At 44.5% G+C, this 18,949-nt stretch overlaps 1 protein-coding gene across 4 annotated transcripts in view; it reads right to left on the bottom strand.

Moving 5' to 3' along the window:
• Nucleotides 1–18,905, bottom strand: part of PISD (phosphatidylserine decarboxylase) — a 28,242-nt gene extending 9,337 nt beyond the window's left edge. Inside the window, exons 1-3 of one of the 4 annotated variants that reach the window (XM_064466370.1) lie at nt 18,825–18,905; nt 15,254–15,348; nt 9,858–10,033 (exon numbers count right to left, since the gene is read on the bottom strand). In XM_064466370.1, coding sequence (XP_064322440.1) covers nt 9,858–10,033; nt 15,254–15,348; nt 18,825–18,895 — 342 coding nt within the window. In that variant the 5' untranslated portion in view covers nt 18,896–18,905. Of the gene's footprint in view, nt 1–1,608; nt 2,027–6,388; nt 6,497–9,857; nt 10,034–15,253; nt 15,349–18,824 lie in introns of those variants that run through there. The other 3 variants (XM_064466371.1, XM_064466372.1, XM_009515433.2) reach the window with 3 other exon arrangements.
• Nucleotides 18,906–18,949: the final 44 nt, after the last annotated feature.

Raw genomic sequence — 18,949 nt, 5'->3', positions numbered from 1 at the left:
TTGACTAGGTTGTGCCTCAGAGTCCAATTTACACAGACCTGTTGCTCATTCACTAACTTCAGGAAACAAACACTTACTTGAGAAACCACAGGAGTGGCACTCCTGAGTTAATTAATACAATTTACAAATAACTGATCCCAAAAGACATCTTTCCAGGTCCTGAAACCTTCACTGAGTACCCTGGTTCTGAACAGAGGACACATGGACAAAGCTGATACCGCTAGTGCCACAAGATAATCTAGTCCCCATAGCCCAATAACCAACTCCTTTGCCTCATAACCAACTGCATCTATGGTTTTGGTTTGGTTTTTTGGTTTGGTGTTTTGTTTTTTTTTTTCTCTGAGATGTGGATGTCCTGGCTGAGAGCAAACTCATTTTGCACAAATGGCCATGGGGAGACATTGATTGAACTTGTAACTTGGAGAGAAAAGCTGCTCATCTTATTAGCAACGGACATCATGGGCCTCAGTTCAGACCCTTGCAGGAGGTCTGGGAGAGACACTTCAGGTCCCCATTTATTCTTTGGTTTCTACTCATGAAGAAACCATTGCACTTCTGAGGTCACATTATCAAATGAAAGTGCCTACCTGAGGGCAAAATATCCAAATCTTCTGGGTAATGACTAAGCCTGGCTAAGAGACTGCTCTCCCGGCACTGCTGAAGGCAGAGTGCCTGCGACCCGGATGCAGCTAGGCACGCACACAGCCTGGAAGTCGTACGCTCTGGCTGCTCTGAACACCTTGCTCTCTCGCTGGGTTATATGATATGAAGGAAGAACTATAAGATACTGTGTACATCTTTCCAAGATGGAAAGAAGCTGGGAAATCAAAAGGAAATTTTCTTGCCCACATGCTCTTTTCAAAACTTGGATCAGAATTAAAATATCATGCAGGCAGGTACAACTGTCACCATCTTGGGATGCAAGATGGTGCTTTTGGCTCAGAGATTTTTCTGCCATGAGCACAACTTCTTTCTCCCAAGAGTTAATAAATAAAAACCAGAACGATCTGTGCATCACAATGCAAAGGAAAAAAAAAAAGCCCTGAGGAGATTTCATGCTGCCTGAGCAGAGTTGAAGCCAGCTTTCTCAGCAGGAGGCAGGACTGACTCGACATGGGAATAAGAAGGGACACTTCGCATTCTTCCTCCCCATCCACCAGCCTTCGGTCTGCTCGAGGGCTGGTGAAGGTGGAAGCCAGGCTGCTGGGCTGGCAGCACCGAGCACTGAGGTCCTGCTCCCCCTCCCGCCGCTCTCCCCCCCTTCACTGCAGACGCTCATAGACCAATCCCCGCAGAGCTGCGTCCTGGCAGCTCGCTGCTCCGGAGCCTCAGGCTTCTCGCTGCCTTGGCCTGGTTTCAGAGCAGTCCCTCGCTAATTTTTCTGTTCTCCTAGTGATGGAGAGTAGAAAGAAAGGAATGAAAGCCTCCTTGTTCCCCTTGTCATATAACAGCATGCCCTTCTCTGCCAATTCAATACATAAGGAGCTTTATAGTAATTAGGCCAAACAAAAGCTTTGCAGATGGCCGTCGCTCCTTCTGCCCAGAAACCCTCCCATCCTCCCTCCCTTCAGTCGCCGTTCCTGAGAAGCAGAAAATACTAAACAGTACCTGAAACGAGTTCTCCTATTTGGTGTACCACCGGCAGAGCCAGCCGGGCCTGGGCTCTCCAATTGTGGGTGCTGGTCCCCGGCACAGCTGCTGCTGCCACCGTTCCCTGAACGCAGCCTCCGGACATGAATTTTAACTTTGCGGAGGTTGTAGCAAGAGGGTGGGGGGTTAGATAAAGCTTTATAGCATCTCACCATTTCCCTGTGTGCAGATCTGGTCCCTGCAGGGTGTTTGACTGACACATCGTCAGGGTGACGGTTGGTTGCAAGGCTCAGTCTTTTTTCCTCTACCTCTCTTTTCCTTTGCTTCCTTCGGCACAGGAGAGAGGACACGGCGTCACAGTTCCTAATTCCCCCGCTGGTTTGTCTCTGGATTCCCCCTCTGTTTCCCACTTGAATCTCTGCTACGAGGGTTGCAGCTATTGCAAACAAACAGGCATTGTGTCATATTTCAACATCCCACTACAAAGCCGACTCCGCACAAGATAAAAACAAGCTGTCCGTATAAGCAGTCCTTGCTTCTCGCTAGTCAAGGTGGCCATTGAAACTCAACTCTCCAGAAAACACCCTGCAGTCTCAGGCTGCTGGGCAGTGATGCACTACAGTCAGATGAGCTGCCAGCTGGCCTTGCACCGCTAACCCCAGCGCCAGTCTGAATCCGAGGCTGGGAGGAGGAGTGGGGTGGAGAAGAGGAGGAGATAACTCCCAGCTTCAATTCTGCAGTGCAGTAGCTGCCACTAAAAGACTTCTGGACTGCTGGGCACCAAAAATCCTTCCTGCTCTTAGCTTCCAGCTTAGAAAGAAGAAAACGGGAAAAGAACATCCTTCTATTTTACAGCCCTTGCCAGACACCAACATCCATCTCCTGAAGTCTCTTTCCATCTCAAAAGACTCACGTAGGGGGCAGGTAAAGGACATTCTTCTATTAATACCCAGATATGAGATGAAGTAAGCCACTTCTAGGGCCAGCTTAAGAATCAGGTATAAAAGAAGTGTTAACATATCTACTATGCGACTCTTGGTACTGTCACAGATTTTGTGTCCAGTAGAACTAAAATACATAACATGAGTAAAGGAAGCTGTTTCAGTTTGTATTTTAAAGACAAAAAGCTGTGGTATTTCTATCTGAGCATTCTGAACATACCTAGGGGGAAACTACCCTCTCTGACCCTGCACACAAAATCTCCAACACAGATCCAGATTGAAACCAGACCCCTGGCTCAGAAAGTGGAAGTCAGCTAGCTACACCTCACCTCAAGACTAAACCAAATACCCAGAACAGTTATGGGGCTAACTGTCTAGTGGCTATCCATGTCACTTACATTGTCTGTTAAAGTCTGGGTTTAAAAAAGAAAAATCCTTGTTTTCCAAAGCTCTCTCAACACCATGAAAGCTGTATGCTTAATAGAGCAGATCAAAAAGAGCACTGGTGCGCCGCTGTGAGGGAAAGGGTCGTATTGTACTAAGGATGAGGCAGAAGTTGGAGGGCCAGCAGGAAAGGCTCGAATTAACTAGCTAATGGCATACCCGCCCCTCAGGCCTCGAAAGGAAAATATTCTAGCAAGAATTGGGTATTTTGATTGGCCTTCAACTCCAAATATTACCGATATTCCCTAGAAACACCTCTGGAGTCCCTGCATTAGAACATTATTTTTTTTTCAGGAAGAAAAATGGTAAATATATCGTGTGTGTATATATATGGAAAAATATGATATTCTGTGTCTCAGGAAGTTCCAAGACCTGCGTGTGTTTTGTTGTTCAAGCTGAATTTTAACAATTGCTTATCTAAAAAAAAAAAATCCAGTTAATTGAAAGAAGGTAAATTTAAGATCAACTGAAAGCAATCAAAATGTACTCCTTCCTCCCTGAGCCCTGTGCCAACTTTTTTTGTTTTCCTATTGAAAATATCATTCCGTCTTTCTCTGGCTGGCACAAGAAACTCCTACACCACAGAAACGAAGCCATCTGTATAGTAAAGTGATGAAAGCAGTTACCCAAATCCCATCAAAAATCAAATAAATGCAACGAGGAGCACAGGGGAGCTATTGCTCTTGATCTGCCAGGAACATGAGAAACCACCATTAAATACTAAATTTTAACTAGAAACAAGGTAAATTGACAACATTGTTTCAAAAGGCGCTTTAGCAGAGCAAAATGAAAATCCTTTCACACTGAACGTGCATCTTCACAAAACGAGAGTTCGTTCACTGGCAAGGCCAGGCGGGAGCAGGCAGCGCACCCCAACCCGCAGGCTGCCCTCCTGCGGGCGCTGGCAGCGCCCGGCCATGCCCGGCTCCCGCAGGCCAGGCTGGCGCCCTGCTCCCCGGTCTAAGGTCTGATCTCTGAGGACCTTCGCCTATGCATGACTTTGCAGAACGACAGCAGAGCAAACAGAACTCTTATCTACATTTTCTTCAGCACTTTTCCGTTAAGGATAAGGGAGGTAAACCCACAAGCTCTTTCAGCAGAAATTCAATCTTATCCCCTGAAACATTTCCAAGAATTATTATACTCTAGACTGAACAAGCCTGATTCTGTGAAAGCATGGACCAAGTTAAATAGCTCACCTGCTCCCTAAAAACAAATGGATACCGAAATGTTCTAGAGCGCAGTGCTGCAGGAACTGCCACTCTTCAGTTCAAAACAAAAAACGTGGTGCAAGAGAGATTCCTCTCCAGGAAGGAAGAAATTATTGGTGTTAAAAGCTCTTTTCCCTCCACTTCTTTGAAAAACCGAGTTCAAATGAGTAAGATCACCTGTTTCGCTGTTCTACTGACCTCATCATATTCACCAAGATGTAAATACCCGAGTCCTGCTTGAACGCTGGCATACATGGCAAGCTGCCATCCCTGTTGCAGCTGGCCCAGCACCGCCCTGTACAGTGTTCCTACAGTGTAAGAAGGCTGAAATGAAAAACCCACCCCAAGTTTACCTGCTTTCTGTGGGGAAAGAAAAAAGAACTGCTGATCAACCAGCTAATGACAAAGGAACTCCTATAATGGTATCTCAATAGCTGGACTTCTTGTGATGCAGGCAGTGCCACAAAGCCTGTGTTGTTAGCTTAGACAAGAATCTTATGATTGCTGGTTTGTAGGAGGTTGGACATCAGTACCAAAGTCCTCCACCTGGCCGAACTCGCCCAGAATCTGTATTAGGTAAATAAAAGCAGCTGTTACCAGCAGGTATAGATCCCTAGAGAATTATTATCTAATAGAGAACTGCTCATCTGCCAGCTGTGCAACACCATTCTGCTCTGTCAGCTCAAATAAGCATCAAATCCAGCAGCCCCATTTAATTACTTGTCTTTTCATTACTACCTCAAATCCTTCCCTCAAGTTTTTAAAAACAATACAGCAAGGAATTAGCAAGAAAGACTAATATGCAACTGAACTTCAAACCTTCTAAACATAAGCATGAATCATTAGGCTTGGAATGTGCTAGCCAGAGTGCTCAGAGCCCTCTGGTCACACTTTCTACATCTGGTAACAGAGCTACTATTTAAAAAAATGCACCTTATGCATCCAAATGCTGTGTTCTATTTAAGTACCAGCAAAAGTAAAGCCCTGCAATCAGGGGAGAGGTACTCCGTGACCGTTTATTAAAGGCCCCATTCCTTTCCCAGCAGTATCTGTTTAATTTCAGACTCGTAATCCCCGCTCCCACCCAACCTTTTCCGGAGTCAGCCCAGCAAGAGAAACACCCCACCAGGAGCTCCTGAACTCCGAGAAAGAGCATGACAAAACTGCTCACATTGCTGGGGAAACCCGAGCGCAGGCTTAGCGTCTGCCAAGGCCACGTGAATTTCGAGTAGCGCCTTCGCTTCCAGCTTGGCCAGGGAAGAGTTGGCCAGCTGTACGGCTTTCCGTGGATTTATCGGTGCCGGCCTAATGAAATGTACCACACCCTGCTTTACCTACCTTTAGTTTCTAAAATTCTTTACTTTTCATAGAATAAGGCTTTCTGTATTTTTTCTTAGTTTATTAAGAAAAAAAAACTTCTGAACGTTTTCCTCTAATTTTACATCGCTGTTTTAGTTGCGGGGGGGAGGGGAAGAACTCGTATTTTAAGCAAGCCATAAAACGGTTCGGTGGTTTTTTTTTTAAACTTAAACCCGAATTCTGTGCAAAAAGCCTGTTTTATAGTCTCAAAGACCTCTTCTGTGAAGCAAGGAAAAAAAGTTTTATTTACTTTTGTAAAGTGGCATGAAAATTGATGACAACTAAACCACACTGCGTTATTTTGCAGTAGTGTTTTCAATTTCTTGGTTAAGACACACCACCCCCACCCCCACATTTCAGCTTAAGGTGCCTGTAAAGCCAACCCCCTGTCTGTGAGGGGTCTCTAAGGGAAGCTCCCGGCCGTTACATCCTCCCGGGGCCCCACGGCCGGGGACTGCCACGGGGGAACCGCACCGCCGGACTCTGAACCCTGATAACGCTGCCCCAAAAGACCCGATTTTGTTTAAATTCGCTGGGAGGTTAGTCACGAGAGGGCCGAGCCTTTGGAACACCCCTCCCGAAGCCTCCAGCGCCCGAGGAAGCCCCGCCGGCCGCAGCCGCCGGCCCGCAGCGCGTCCCCGCCGGCCGCCGCCCCGCTCCCCTCGGCCCGGCTCCCCGCCCTCCCCCGGTACGGGCCCGCCGGGCGATGCCGCCCGCCCGCAGCAAGTTTTCAAGACACGTGAACAAAGCAGCGGGCCGCCAGCCCGCCCCGGCCCCCCGCGCCCGGCCCGGCGGGCCCCCGCTCCGGCAGGGCAGGGCCCGGGATGGCGGGCCCCCACCTACCTCCGGCGGCACGGTACCGGCACGGCCGAGCAGGAGACGCCGCCGCCCCGCGCTCCCGCTCGCTCCCCGCCGGTCCCGGCCCGGCCTTAAGGCGCGGCGCGGGCGGCCCTCCCCCGCCTCGCCTCCCGGCCACTGGCGGGGCGGCCTGCGGGGCCCCGGCCCCCGCGGGAGGAGGAGCCAGGCCACGGGAAGGAGACGGGAGAGAAGGCGCCGGGGTGGGGAAGGGGCTGCCGCGGGGGGGGGTGCGGGTACCCGCAGTCCCGAGAGCCGGGCGGGAAGCGGCGGTGCCGGGCACGGCCCCGCGCCCCGGGAGGCCTCCCGCCGCGGCCCCGCACCGGCCCGCGGGCAGGAAAGCACACGGCGGCCTCGCAACGTGCTCCTGAAACGCCGAGGGCCGCTGCTCCGTGTAGGAGAGAGAACTGACCGATACAGCCAGAAAGTCACCTCACGGGTCAGGTTCTGGTCAGAGCTGACTTCGTTCAGTCCACCTCTCCAGGACAGGACAGAAATACATTTACACCATCACACCATTCACACATTTTGATGTTGCCGAAATTTCACCCCTTTCAGCATTTTTCTGACCATCTTTGCCACGTGTGTTGGGCCACACTACAAGACATTTTTATATAATTGCATGTTTGCTCAAATAAAACTCTGAACATGGGAGCAAGAATGAAGAGTGACAGACCAACCAACTGGAGGTTATGGTTCATTCTCCCAAAGTTGGATAAAAAAAATAACCAGAGATTTTCCACAATTAGCTCTTCCTGAGCTTGTTACACAGCTCTTACCATAACACTAAATGTCTGTCTCCTCTGGGCCAATAAAAGCACCTTCTGTATTGTTCTTACCTCTGAGAATCAAGATCCTAAACCTATACTCAAGCACTTCCACACTGAATTATGCTGTTTTTAAAAACTGTGGCCTGTGACAATAAGCTGAGGTTCAAACAGGACAGAACCGGGTATTAATCTGTTGTCTGTGCCCTCAGACGTCACCACAGCTCACTTCCCTCAGAGGTTCACGGCGCTCTTCCTGCTGCACGTCACCGCTTTTCGCTTACACAGACGGAACATACCGTGGAAGCAAAGGTCAGCTACAAGCAGTTCCTTTCTCTAGAGGAAAACTTGTTCACCTGGTCACTCTGTTCAGCCACACACACTCTTTGGCCCAGGTTTCCCCGACTAATTCTCTGATCCCATACCACCACTGCCCCAGTGCCCAGGTGAGAAGAGGCAAAGTGCCTCTAGTTAGCACATGAATGGCATGCCATGCATGCAGATTCCAGCCAGGAAATGTCCTGTGACAGCAAGGATTTGAAACAATAAGCTCCCATCCCTCTGATAAATATCTGTCTCTCTCCAAGCCCTCTGCTTTACCTCATCTAATTAAATGAAAGCTGATCCTCGCTGGTATTCACAGTGGGCGACACACTAAGGCGTTAATCGGCTCAAGCTATTAGCTACCTAATGTCTCTAAGAAAATTACAGGAAGAAAAGGTCTCTGCTAAAGAAACAATGTTTTGCCTTTCCCTGTGGAAAAACTTAAAGGACACTTGACTTAAAACAGATTCATTTCCCCCTGCCCCGTTCCTCTATGAAGTATGAACAAAGCAAAACCATAGGAGTATGCTCTTTTTAATTCCATCAAAAACTATACACACTCCTAGGACATGCAGGTCCTCTGCAACAGGGAGAGCTTCTCTGCTTGCATAACATGACAACGATTACCTCTTTCATATCCCTGTCTTCTGCTCGGAAGCAGGGGAATCTGCCTCACACACCAAGCCGGCAGGTGGAGGATGGTGCTTGTTCTCCCATGAACATGAATACTGTGGAATCAGAGCTTCGCAGCAGCAGCCTCGGCAGAGAGAGCACCTGCAGCAGTTTCTTGCTCTGGATTACTCTTTCAAAGCCCGTTCAAACTGCACTTGGCCTTTTTGCCTATGCAAAGGCTTATTCTCCTCTACAAACAAGATGACGCCCCTCCTTTCCACACTCTATGCTCCTAAGTATGCTTTCCAGGGGTGTAATACACAGAATAATGGAAAATAATAGGTCAGCAAAAAGGCACTCTACTTTCCAATAAAAGGAACAATGCAGCTCTTATTCTTCTTGAATCTTTCATTGTTTGGAATATTTGTTGCAATGTCTAAACACAGATTCTCTTCTTCCTCAAAACTGCCAAGCTTCCTTTCCCTCCCAGAGAAGCATTCAACAGAACTTACGCATACCAGGGAGGACTAGGAGACCTTCTTAGCATCTCCTAGCAGTGGTATCTGTTGCATTTGGAGCCCTGCTTATCAGTTTGAAACTGTTTGTGTGATTCCCCACTGAAAAAACCCAAACCTTTTAGAGCTGTTTCACTGAAAGCAACGCTCGTAGCTTCACCAAATAATAACCATCAAATAATAACAAACCAGCTTATCAGCATAATGAAAGAAAACAAGTTACCCAATTTCATACCTAAAAGTATGAACAATAAAAAAAATTGTTTTCGCATATCAAAACTGAATTGACGTTACCTTTTTAAATACATACTCCATGCACAATTACCAGTCTTTTTTAATTAGAGCATAAAACCTACTTGAAATAAGCTTCAGCAGGAAATGAATAAACAGAAGACAGATTTACAGACAAATTCTCAGGAGCTATCATGGCCTAAGCTATTAGCATCTGGCCTGTCTGGATCATGTCTGATTTGGGTCACTAGTGAAAACGAATTTAGGGATTCCAGCCTAGTCCCCCACAGGCATGTGGCCAAACCATTCACAAACTGGCAGTGTGCTCAGGAATGCAAAGTAACTGGGATGCTAAAGGTCGTACTGAAGCATCTCCTATACAATCCTGCAATCCTACGATTTTTAACTCCTTGCCTTCAGAAATGGCACTGAAGCAGGCACTCACCTGGCTGTTTGGAAGAATACCACATATATTTTGTGCTTAACACAGAGTTGTACAATATACTTAATATTTCAAAGGAGATACAGCCATTGTAGGAACAGGCTGCCCAGAGACACTGTGGAATCTCTGTCCTTAGAAATTTTTAAGACCCAAGAGGACAAAGTCCTGAGTAACCTGGTCTGAATTCAGTGTCGGCCCTGCTTTAAGCAAGAGGTTGGACTACATGACTTCCATCTGAACAATTCAATGCCTACCAGACATGTTTTTATTCAAAATATGTAATACAATCACTTGATTAATAACTCCCTCTACAGCTGATTTGACAAGTATTTAAAAAAAAATAAAGTGTCAGCCATACTAAAAGATGGAGGAGACGCCAGCAGTTCCTAATGTATCATTACATTGACTTCAGCCAGAATGACAGTTAAGTGGCTGAAACTTTAGTTCCATGATTTGTCATAAATACATTGGCAGTAGAGGACAAATTAAACATTCCCTTGTTGGAATGAAAGCAAAGGAGCTTTGCATCAAACATGGCAGAAGCAAAATTGCCCCAAGTGTCTTACCTCCCACTCGCTCGCAAGCTTCACAGGCACCTCTATGCCTCTCTTCTCCAGCTGTTCCAACTTGTAATCCTCATATTTTCTGTATCCTGCATATCCCCCACCTGTAGCTACCAGAACATGGAAGGGGCGCAGCCGGAAGACTTGCCCTACTGGAGCAGTATGAAGCTTCTTCCTGTCTGTAACAGAAAAAAAACACAGACTTCAGGAAAGAGAACTACATGGTCAAGGAAAAGCTATTATGTGCAGTGAGGGATGTCAACTGAGGTAATATATATGCTCGTAAGTACTCCAATTATCATAGTTTACCAAGCTACTGAAACCCAGCCGATTAACTGATCATCTGTGTTTTTAACCTCATCCCTTACCCACCCCATCCCTCCAACATTCTTCCTCAAAATATATAAAATGACCTGCCTGAAAGCACTATCATTGGTCTCCAACTATCGGATCTTCTGTGTTGTTACTATACAGAACAATCAGTTGCTGGGGAACAACCTGTAGCTTTCATTATAATTAGTTAGGGAATCCCCAAATTGTGCAGCTAACTGGAAGAGGGAAGGACATGACAAGCTGCTTTAGTGTGGGTTTAGTAAACAGGATAATAGGCACACTTCTCCTGTAATACAGGTCACCACACAGGAAAAAAATTACATCTAGTATTAACATCTGTTTCTTACTGAGAACTACCAAGCTCCTCCTGCATGACAGAAGCCCTGCATGTCATCTGTGAGATACATGCACACCGTAGCACTGTCACTATGCGTCAGGACAGCCGCACAGGGCCATCACAGTGGTGGGAAGTACTTCCCTTGCAAAATCTTCTGAGAAAACAAATATGTTCAGGCATAATGGGATAAGGAGGTATTAGACCATGCTGCTTTCTGTATTACAGTCAGCCTGAAGGTTCTCAGCAATAAGCACAAGTCACTACCGGACAGAGAAAATGCCCAAAGGAATTAATTCTCGGATACTGACTGGTGTCATTTCCACAACAATCATTACCATGGATGAGCCCGGAATCAAAAACAATGGACTATCTTGTTCCACCAATGTCAGGCTTAGGGTTTGACTATGAAAGGATGCATTAACAACTAAAAGAATTCAGTAAACACCGAATCTATTTCTAGGCACACATAGAGACAAAGCGTAATGGCTTAGCAATCTGGGAGAAGCTTTACTTCTAAGTAGTGGAGAGATTAAAAGCATTCAGCTATTCTTCATCTATTATGCTGCAAAAAAATGCCCAATAATTCTTGCTCACACTTTGTTTTACCAAATAATATTTTTGCTCATTTCGTTCCTGAATATTTGATTTAAAACACTGTTCAAATTCTGTGTCTTAGAATACATTATAATATGAAAACAGCTTTATTCTTACTGGAGAAAAAGAGCCCAACAGCAAACAAGGCAGCCACTACAGTTGCAGTTAAGATTCTAGAAAATATTCTACTCTAAAGAACAATACTCAGTAAAGGACAGGGATAACTTAGAACCGATAAATGTTTATAAAGTCTTTATTTATTTTTAATTTACAAAAACTCTACAACCGTTCAACTTGGCATCACTATTTCAAGAGAAATGTCTGAACAGAGACCAATTATAATCTTTAGCTTTAAAGCCTGTAACTCCCTTCCCACCACATCTTTGGTTCTAAGTTAGCAAAGCTGCTCAGCTATTTCACCAGAGCTTCGCAAATTCCCACACCAAAACCCTCAGTGGGAACACTCTTTCTGGCTTGTATCCAGGGAGATGCTGTTTCCACTTCAAAAGCCTCTATCGATTACACCAATGTGAACATTCTTCTCCCTGTGCTAGAGACCAAACCATTCGGTGTTCCACAAGCCACAGCAAACAATTTAATTTTTTGATAAATGATTTGAAGACTTGACTTTCCCCCTTCTCCAACATCAATGCAACAGCACTTCTGTAAGTGGCATCCAAAATACAATCATTGGCAAAGACATCCAACACGCTGCTGTTAAGCCTTTTTTTCCCCCCCATACAAAATAAAATTCCACACCTTTCAGACATCAATGAAATTCACACAAGTAGTTTACAAATTCCAAAACAAAAAGATTAGTTACTGATTCTGGCAACAATACCATGTTCATGCAGTTGGCGCTGTTTAGAGATTTCAGCTGAACATCACGTTCTGTAATGATACTAACATACTGCAGCTCGCTGGCAAGCAGCATAAGAACGTGAGGAAAGCTCATGTCTTGGCACATGAGCCAGCAGAAACAAGCCCAGAACAGAGGAAAAAGGTGTAAGACTTTTAACATACTATAACATATTTTTAGATGCTTTGAACCCTAAATCTGAACTTCTTACAGATAAGGCTGACCTTTTTCAGATTTCTCTTCAACATTGAGTATATTCAGCAAATGAGACTAAAAAGAAAGTAACAATTTCCTCCTCTGGAACAGATGAAAGACTCATTGCCTCAAAAACATTAAAAAAACGCAGGATGAGAAAGCAAAATGCATAATGGAAGGCATGCTGCAGTCTATGCAATCAGATGCATTGATACAAATATTGCTTTGTTACTCTGACCAAATTAAGAATTTCTTCTAGGAAAGGATACAAACACCTAGAGGCCGCCATTGTAAGGAGTAGATATAAAACTAAAGAAAAGTTATCCTCTCTTCCTAATGACATCATTTGCAAGTCATCTAGATTTAAAACCAAATGAGAATCTGAAATATCAATGGATTAGAAAATGGCTGGCTGAAAAGTTAATTTGTTCAAAACTAACTTCAAATGACCCTCCTTCCATGTGATCAACAATTTCGCATTATATTTCTCAGCCTCCCAGATTTTTTTTCTGTAAGGATTAACTTTCCTTTCTAGACAACAAAGAGCTGCTGTTTCTATTAATCTGCATAAGCATATTTTATAATGAAATATCCATATGTAACACGCCAGACAAAGGATTTGGACAGGCAAGTTAACCCAAAGAAACGTCTATAGAAAATAGGATCAGTACCTCAGCTGGCAAGGAGACAAAAATTGAAGACTGTATGCAGTTGTTACACTAATATACGATAACACATATGCTACTAGTTTCAAACAAATCTTTATTAAAACCAAACAATAATATTTTATCTTCACAGCATTACTCAGCTAGAGTAACTCCAAGTGCAAGCACCATTTTAATCAGGTCTTAAATATTTTATGTAAACATACTTTGACTTCCTGATTTACTAAAGTTCCAAGTACAGATTGAAATATAAAAGGATACTTACAACTTTTCTTACAGGCCTGTAAAACTGCTGAGGTCTGAATAGCTGATAAGAGTTGCACTACAAAGCAGGTAACACAGTTGAAGGGTTTCCAACAAATCCCTACCTGGTACATGTTGTTACGTTCTTATTATCCATTATATGTTAAGCTTGATGGTGTCCTTCTCAGTCAGTCGCTTCACATAGAACATTATTTCGCTGGCTCTCAGGTTGACAGCGGTTATCATTCTAGTTGTCAGGCTCATTATTCATAACTACGCTATTACAAAGATCTCTCAGCCAACATACATGCAGACTCTTATGCGTCACCTTCATTACATTATCCAGCAAAAGAAAGACACAAGCATGCCTGGCACGCTGTTTGGGGCTGCTGTCCTGCTAGATATACTCCAGAGCAACAAAACACTTGAAAAATATTGCAGGACATGCAAAACCATTAAAATGATGTAAAAAAAGTTTCAAATTTTGAAATGAAAGAGAATGATATGATGTAGGTGTGGGAAGTTAGGGAACTGTTGGCTCAGCAAGTTCAGAGTGTTTGGTTTTTTTAATACAAAAACACTTTTCCTAACACGAATCTCCCTGCTAAACTGTATTGTGTCTTTAAAAAAGTCATTTTTTCAGCTGTAGACTCCTCAGAAAACTTAGTAATGTGCAGAAGCTAATTAAGAAAAATAAATCTGTGTTTAATGAGTTTTAATTTGCTATACAGAGATTACCTTCACTAGAAAAAAATGTATATGTTTGGAAAAGTTTAAGAGCTATATGTAAAGAGATTCCATCATATATGCTCTTCCCCATAGTCCTCCTTCCTCTGGCACCTGTTATTAGTATCACAGCCTATCTGATTAAATTTGCTTTACAAAATATTCTACTTTAAGTTATTGAGAGTAGGGAGTACAGGGACACATGAAATCCCTCATTTTGCATACAACTGACCTAATGAAGCCGAGGAAGTGACACTGTTATTAAATGACTAGCTCCTAGTTCACAGTATGTTGTTAAGTTGTACAAAAATGCTCACAGGGGAAAAACTTGATTCATTAGTCTGCCGAGATGGATGATATGAAAAAGGCGCATTTGTACTGTATTGACATGCAGTAAGGCACATATGAAGGATGCAGAGCTGCCCAGCTATTGTAATGTTTGAACATATTAATAAAATAGCAAACTTGTCAAAAAACATATTGCCAAGGAAGATGGAAACAGATCCCAATATAGATGCCCCTTGGGGTGGGGGTGGGGATTGACAAAACAGAATTGTAGCAGCTGTTTATTATCCTAGCTCCTCCTTTTTTGCTGGCCCCGTTACACAGGTTTCTTCAGAAGTGATAATCCCAGTGAAAAGGACGATTGTCAAAGCATCAAAGAAGCTTAAAAAAAGGCAAATACCCTCTAAGGGGGTACTTTCAAAGAGACCACTAGGGCAGCAGGTGCCACAATGATAAAGCAAGCCAGTTACTTTCTGATAAACACACACAGGTATAGCAGAGTGAGAGTGAACAAAATTAATGAGGATAATGACGCAGAAAATACACAATTGTGTGGCCTATTAATAAGCCCCAGTGGAGGTATTCCTGATCTGGGAGGCTGACAGCTCCCAGATGAGATCAGCTCTGCCTTTCCAGTTTTAGCCAATACTGCTCTGGATACTACAGCATCTAAACTGCTGTCCAGATTCGCATCTCTTGCAAGGCTCCTCGTACCTATGAACTCACTGTGGAACAGATGGCACTTCTAAAATAAGAGAGAAGCAGCTTTCAACCTTGGCTAGGGAAGCTATTTGTCTAAAATGCCCCTCTTGTTAAAGGAAATTATTTTGTTGGGTTTTGTTTGTTTGTTTTTTAATTTTTATTGCTATATTTGCTATCCAAATATTCCAAAATAGGTGAGAAACAATAAATAACACTTCATAAGGAATATTATGAAGTAGGTAAATACACTTTTACTCTCTGGAAAACAAACACACCAATGGAGTAAAGCATAATTTGCAAGCTTGTGTCCATGGAAATGCCATGAATTGAATAGGTCTCTGATGCCAGACTTCTGCTTTAATCTCAAGCACTTCATATTCACCAACACATGACTGTAATTTGGCTAGCTTTGAGTAACCCTGAATTTAAAAACACTGGGTAGATACAAGCCTTCACTTACCACTGAAAAATGACCTAGAAGGTGGCTGCTTCCACAGGACTCCAGTTCTAACACACAGGTTCTCGCGTATAAGGAAGTTACAGCTAGGCAGCAAACTGTAAATACAACAAACAAGAAGCAGTTGCTTAAGTACAAATATTTAATAATGAAAATGTAAGCAGTTCAATGTAATGATTATCTTATATTCAGAAGGTGAACGACAGAGGAAAAAGTCTCCACAAAGTATCATAAAATTCCCATTGAGCCTATTCCTTCCCCCCAAAAATACAAAAAAGCCCTGACAATCCAACTGCTCCTGCAGATATTTAATGTTGTATCTATTGTATCTTTTCTTAGCAAATATTGACAGATGTTCTTCTTGAGCTTAATTCGAATGTAACAATGATGCTCTTCTGAGTATTTTAAATGCTTATCTTGGCAATAACGCTTTTCAGGCAACTAGTTATGTTGTCATTATGTACTGTATCTTGGCCTCTTTGGAGTTCTAAAATGTTTGTAATTGTGAACACAACTTGGGTCTTTTTAAAAAAACAAGCTAATATAATGTAATTTCATCTTGGTTTATGCATTGTCCTGGCCTACATGTTTACTAATATGTTAATTTTTTCTTTCTTTTCTTTTTTTTAATTGATTCTAGAACTGATTAGAGTTACTACTCTCTAAATCTGCCTCCAGTTTAACATAGACCAATTTTATCCAGCAGCATGCAAACAACTCCTTTAAGGTCTGTACATTACTTTTATTTTGCTGGGGAAAACAAAAAATGTTTAAAACAAGATTTCTCTCCCTATAGGGAATGATGTGATCACACAAGCATCATAACCTTCTGTAACAACATGACTAACGTATTTACTTCCATTCAAAGCTAATGCTTATAGTGGACAAAGGGAAGTCATGCTGATCAAAAACATTGCTTGCAAACATAGTGGTAAATTTTGTAATGATCATTGAGCACTTGGGATTATTCCATTTCCACCAGGCTGCTGCACAGGGGAGTCATTTAGGAACCTCCTACAACAGCAGCAATCTTACAAGACACTTATGAATTGTTTTCATGTGTCTTCTTCCTCGCCATGCTGGAGGGGAGGAGAAGTACCCAGAACAGTTATGGATTCTATGGAGAAGTGATGTCATTTAATAGACCAACTGGTACAGCTGAAAAAGTAAAAAGGCTGCCAGGCACAGAAGCTCTTCTTTAGAGTTTGTCTTACTACTCTGTATGCTGGTGAACTGTAACGTGCATGGTTCTGCCACTCTGAAAACATACAGAACAGACTTATAATTGGCCAACACAGGGACATGGTTCCACTGGGATTTTTCATATGCTTAACATATAACATTTCATTTAATGTTTTTTAAAAATCTGAAAAGGGTCTATCCAACTGTACAAGAACTAATCCTATTCAAAGTCTGTAATAAGCACATTTAGACAAGTACTTGAAGAAGGCATGGCAACACCACATCCTGCTGTTCGATGGGATCATACGCCTGAGCCAGGGCAGGAGAGAGACAATGTTCTCACACCAACAGGTTCCGTCCCTTGGGAAGGACCAGGCCTGGCAGGTCTTTGTGCAGCCCACTCATCCCGGCTGTGGCATTTGCATCCCAGGAATGTCTTCATTTGTCTCTCTGACCTTTCATCTGCTCTTGATCAGACACATGCTGAGTACAGAATTACTTCATTAGCTTACAAGCTACTGCACCATTTCAGGTGATTCAATTCCAGGAAGTGATTATTAAGGATTTTAAGAATTAGTTTCAAGTGTCTACTCAGTTACATATAGAAGTTATGTCTTTATTTAGAAAAAGAATCTAGGAACAGGAGATTTCTTGGTGAGAAATCACATAATGATACTTGTAGACACTTGCTAACAATGTTTTAATGGTAGCCAAGGACAAATAGCTATAGTTTTCACTTATTCTCAAGTATATAAGGATACTATGGTGTCAATATTTCACTCTGCCCTTCACCTTCATGGTCTCTACTAAAACCACTGTATTAACCTAAATGTGACAGGACAGTCCCTCCCGAAAACAGGGATTCCTGTAAACAGGTGCTAAACATGCCATGCTGCTGCATCATCTCCCAGGATATTCTTTCCTTAGCAAGCCAGAAAAAGCATCCCTCACTGCTGCAGAACCTGTATGTTTTACATAGCAACATGGTGTAATTTTACCATGAACAATGAGGTCAGCTGATCCTCTTGGGTCACACACCAGACCTACACTAATTTGCGGTCTTAAGAGGCCTGCTTTACAACATATTAAAACACCTGGCATAACAGGACTACTTACCCATCAGTAAGCTGATGTAGCTTACTGAAGTAGCCTGTGGGCTACTTCTAAGGGACTAAAAAATAATAAGAACTAATCCAGTTAGCATTAGACTTAAATTTACCAGAAAAGTTTTAGAACCCTAAAAATTCGGGGGGGGGGGGGGGGGGGAATATTCAAAGTTAGCTACAGCCTAAAGCACTAGTATTCTCATGACATAGATTAGTCTTGATACATAATAACCTTGAGAAAAAATGCACAGCCAGAACAAAATTAGCTGTGCTGGCTTCACAGGAGCATCCTGGAGCTGTTCATGCGCCAAGGTAGAGCATGGCATACCGGGACTTTGTACTTCAGCAGGCGGATCACCACAGAGGAAGGATGCAATAATTAATCGCAGACCCTAAGTTCTTATCGACATTGCTTTTTGTGTCCAACATGGGAAAAGCAGTCTCCTCCTTACTCTGAAATCTGTCTAAACGTAGGTAAAGATGCCATGACTGAATAGTTTACTGTCAGCCTCGCCTCCCCTGCCCCTGACAGCCCGGTGTTGATGGCTACAAACGTGCAGGAGAGCGCTGGCCTCCTGCCTCTGCCACCCGACGGGATCCCGCGTCCACCTCAGCCCCTTGGCGGCTTCAGCCGTCAGGGGACGGGGGACAACACGCCGCTGCCGGGCCCCGCGGCCGGTCGTCCCGGCAGGCCATGAGCATGGGGTGCTTGCGCGGAGCGAGCGGGTGGTGTGTTCTACCCAAGAACGCAGAACTGCATCCTAGAAACGGTATTCTTAAGACTTCTCCATTACTACGAAAAGCATAAGCTGTTAGAGAATATCTCCTGTAAAGGGCTGTCGGGTTCCCCGCGAGCTGCTTCTCCTCACGGCCACCCTTCCCCCGGGGATTACACAACCTTAGGGGGAGCAGCCGCCCCCACCTACCAACGTCTACCCAACACTCAGACACCGACAACTACAGACCACGAAACCGAGTTAAGTTTACACAAGGTCACACGCTCTCCTGTCTTAAAAAATGTAAAATCTCCATCTGGCTTTCCAGCTTGGGGAAGGAGGACGAGGCCCCTTGCACATGCCCAGGGAACAGGGCCGAGGCACCAGAAACAGCCGCGTTTCCACCCCGGCAGGGGCACGCCGGCGAACGAGGCGGCCGGAGAGGCAGGGGCGGCTGCAGCCCCCCGCCCCCGCGGTGCCGGCTGTCAGACAGCGACTGCCGCTTCGCCCCCGGCCACAGCCCCCTCGCCGCCGGGCAGCCCGGTGCCGTCCCGCCCGCCGTGGCCATACCTGCTTCTCCGCAGCGCGACCACGACGCCCTTCGCTACGGCCGCCGCCATCTTCCCGCGCCGCAGCGTCATCTGTTGCGCCCCGCGCGGGAGGGGTCGGTGGGCGGGGCCGCGGGTGGGGCGGGG

Source organism: Phalacrocorax carbo, chromosome 15 (genome assembly GCF_963921805.1).
Source record: "Phalacrocorax carbo chromosome 15, bPhaCar2.1, whole genome shotgun sequence".
Taxonomy (NCBI): domain Eukaryota; kingdom Metazoa; phylum Chordata; class Aves; order Suliformes; family Phalacrocoracidae; genus Phalacrocorax; species Phalacrocorax carbo.
The sequence above is the reverse complement of the archived record's forward strand: the minus strand, read 5'-3'. Positions and strand labels throughout refer to the sequence as shown.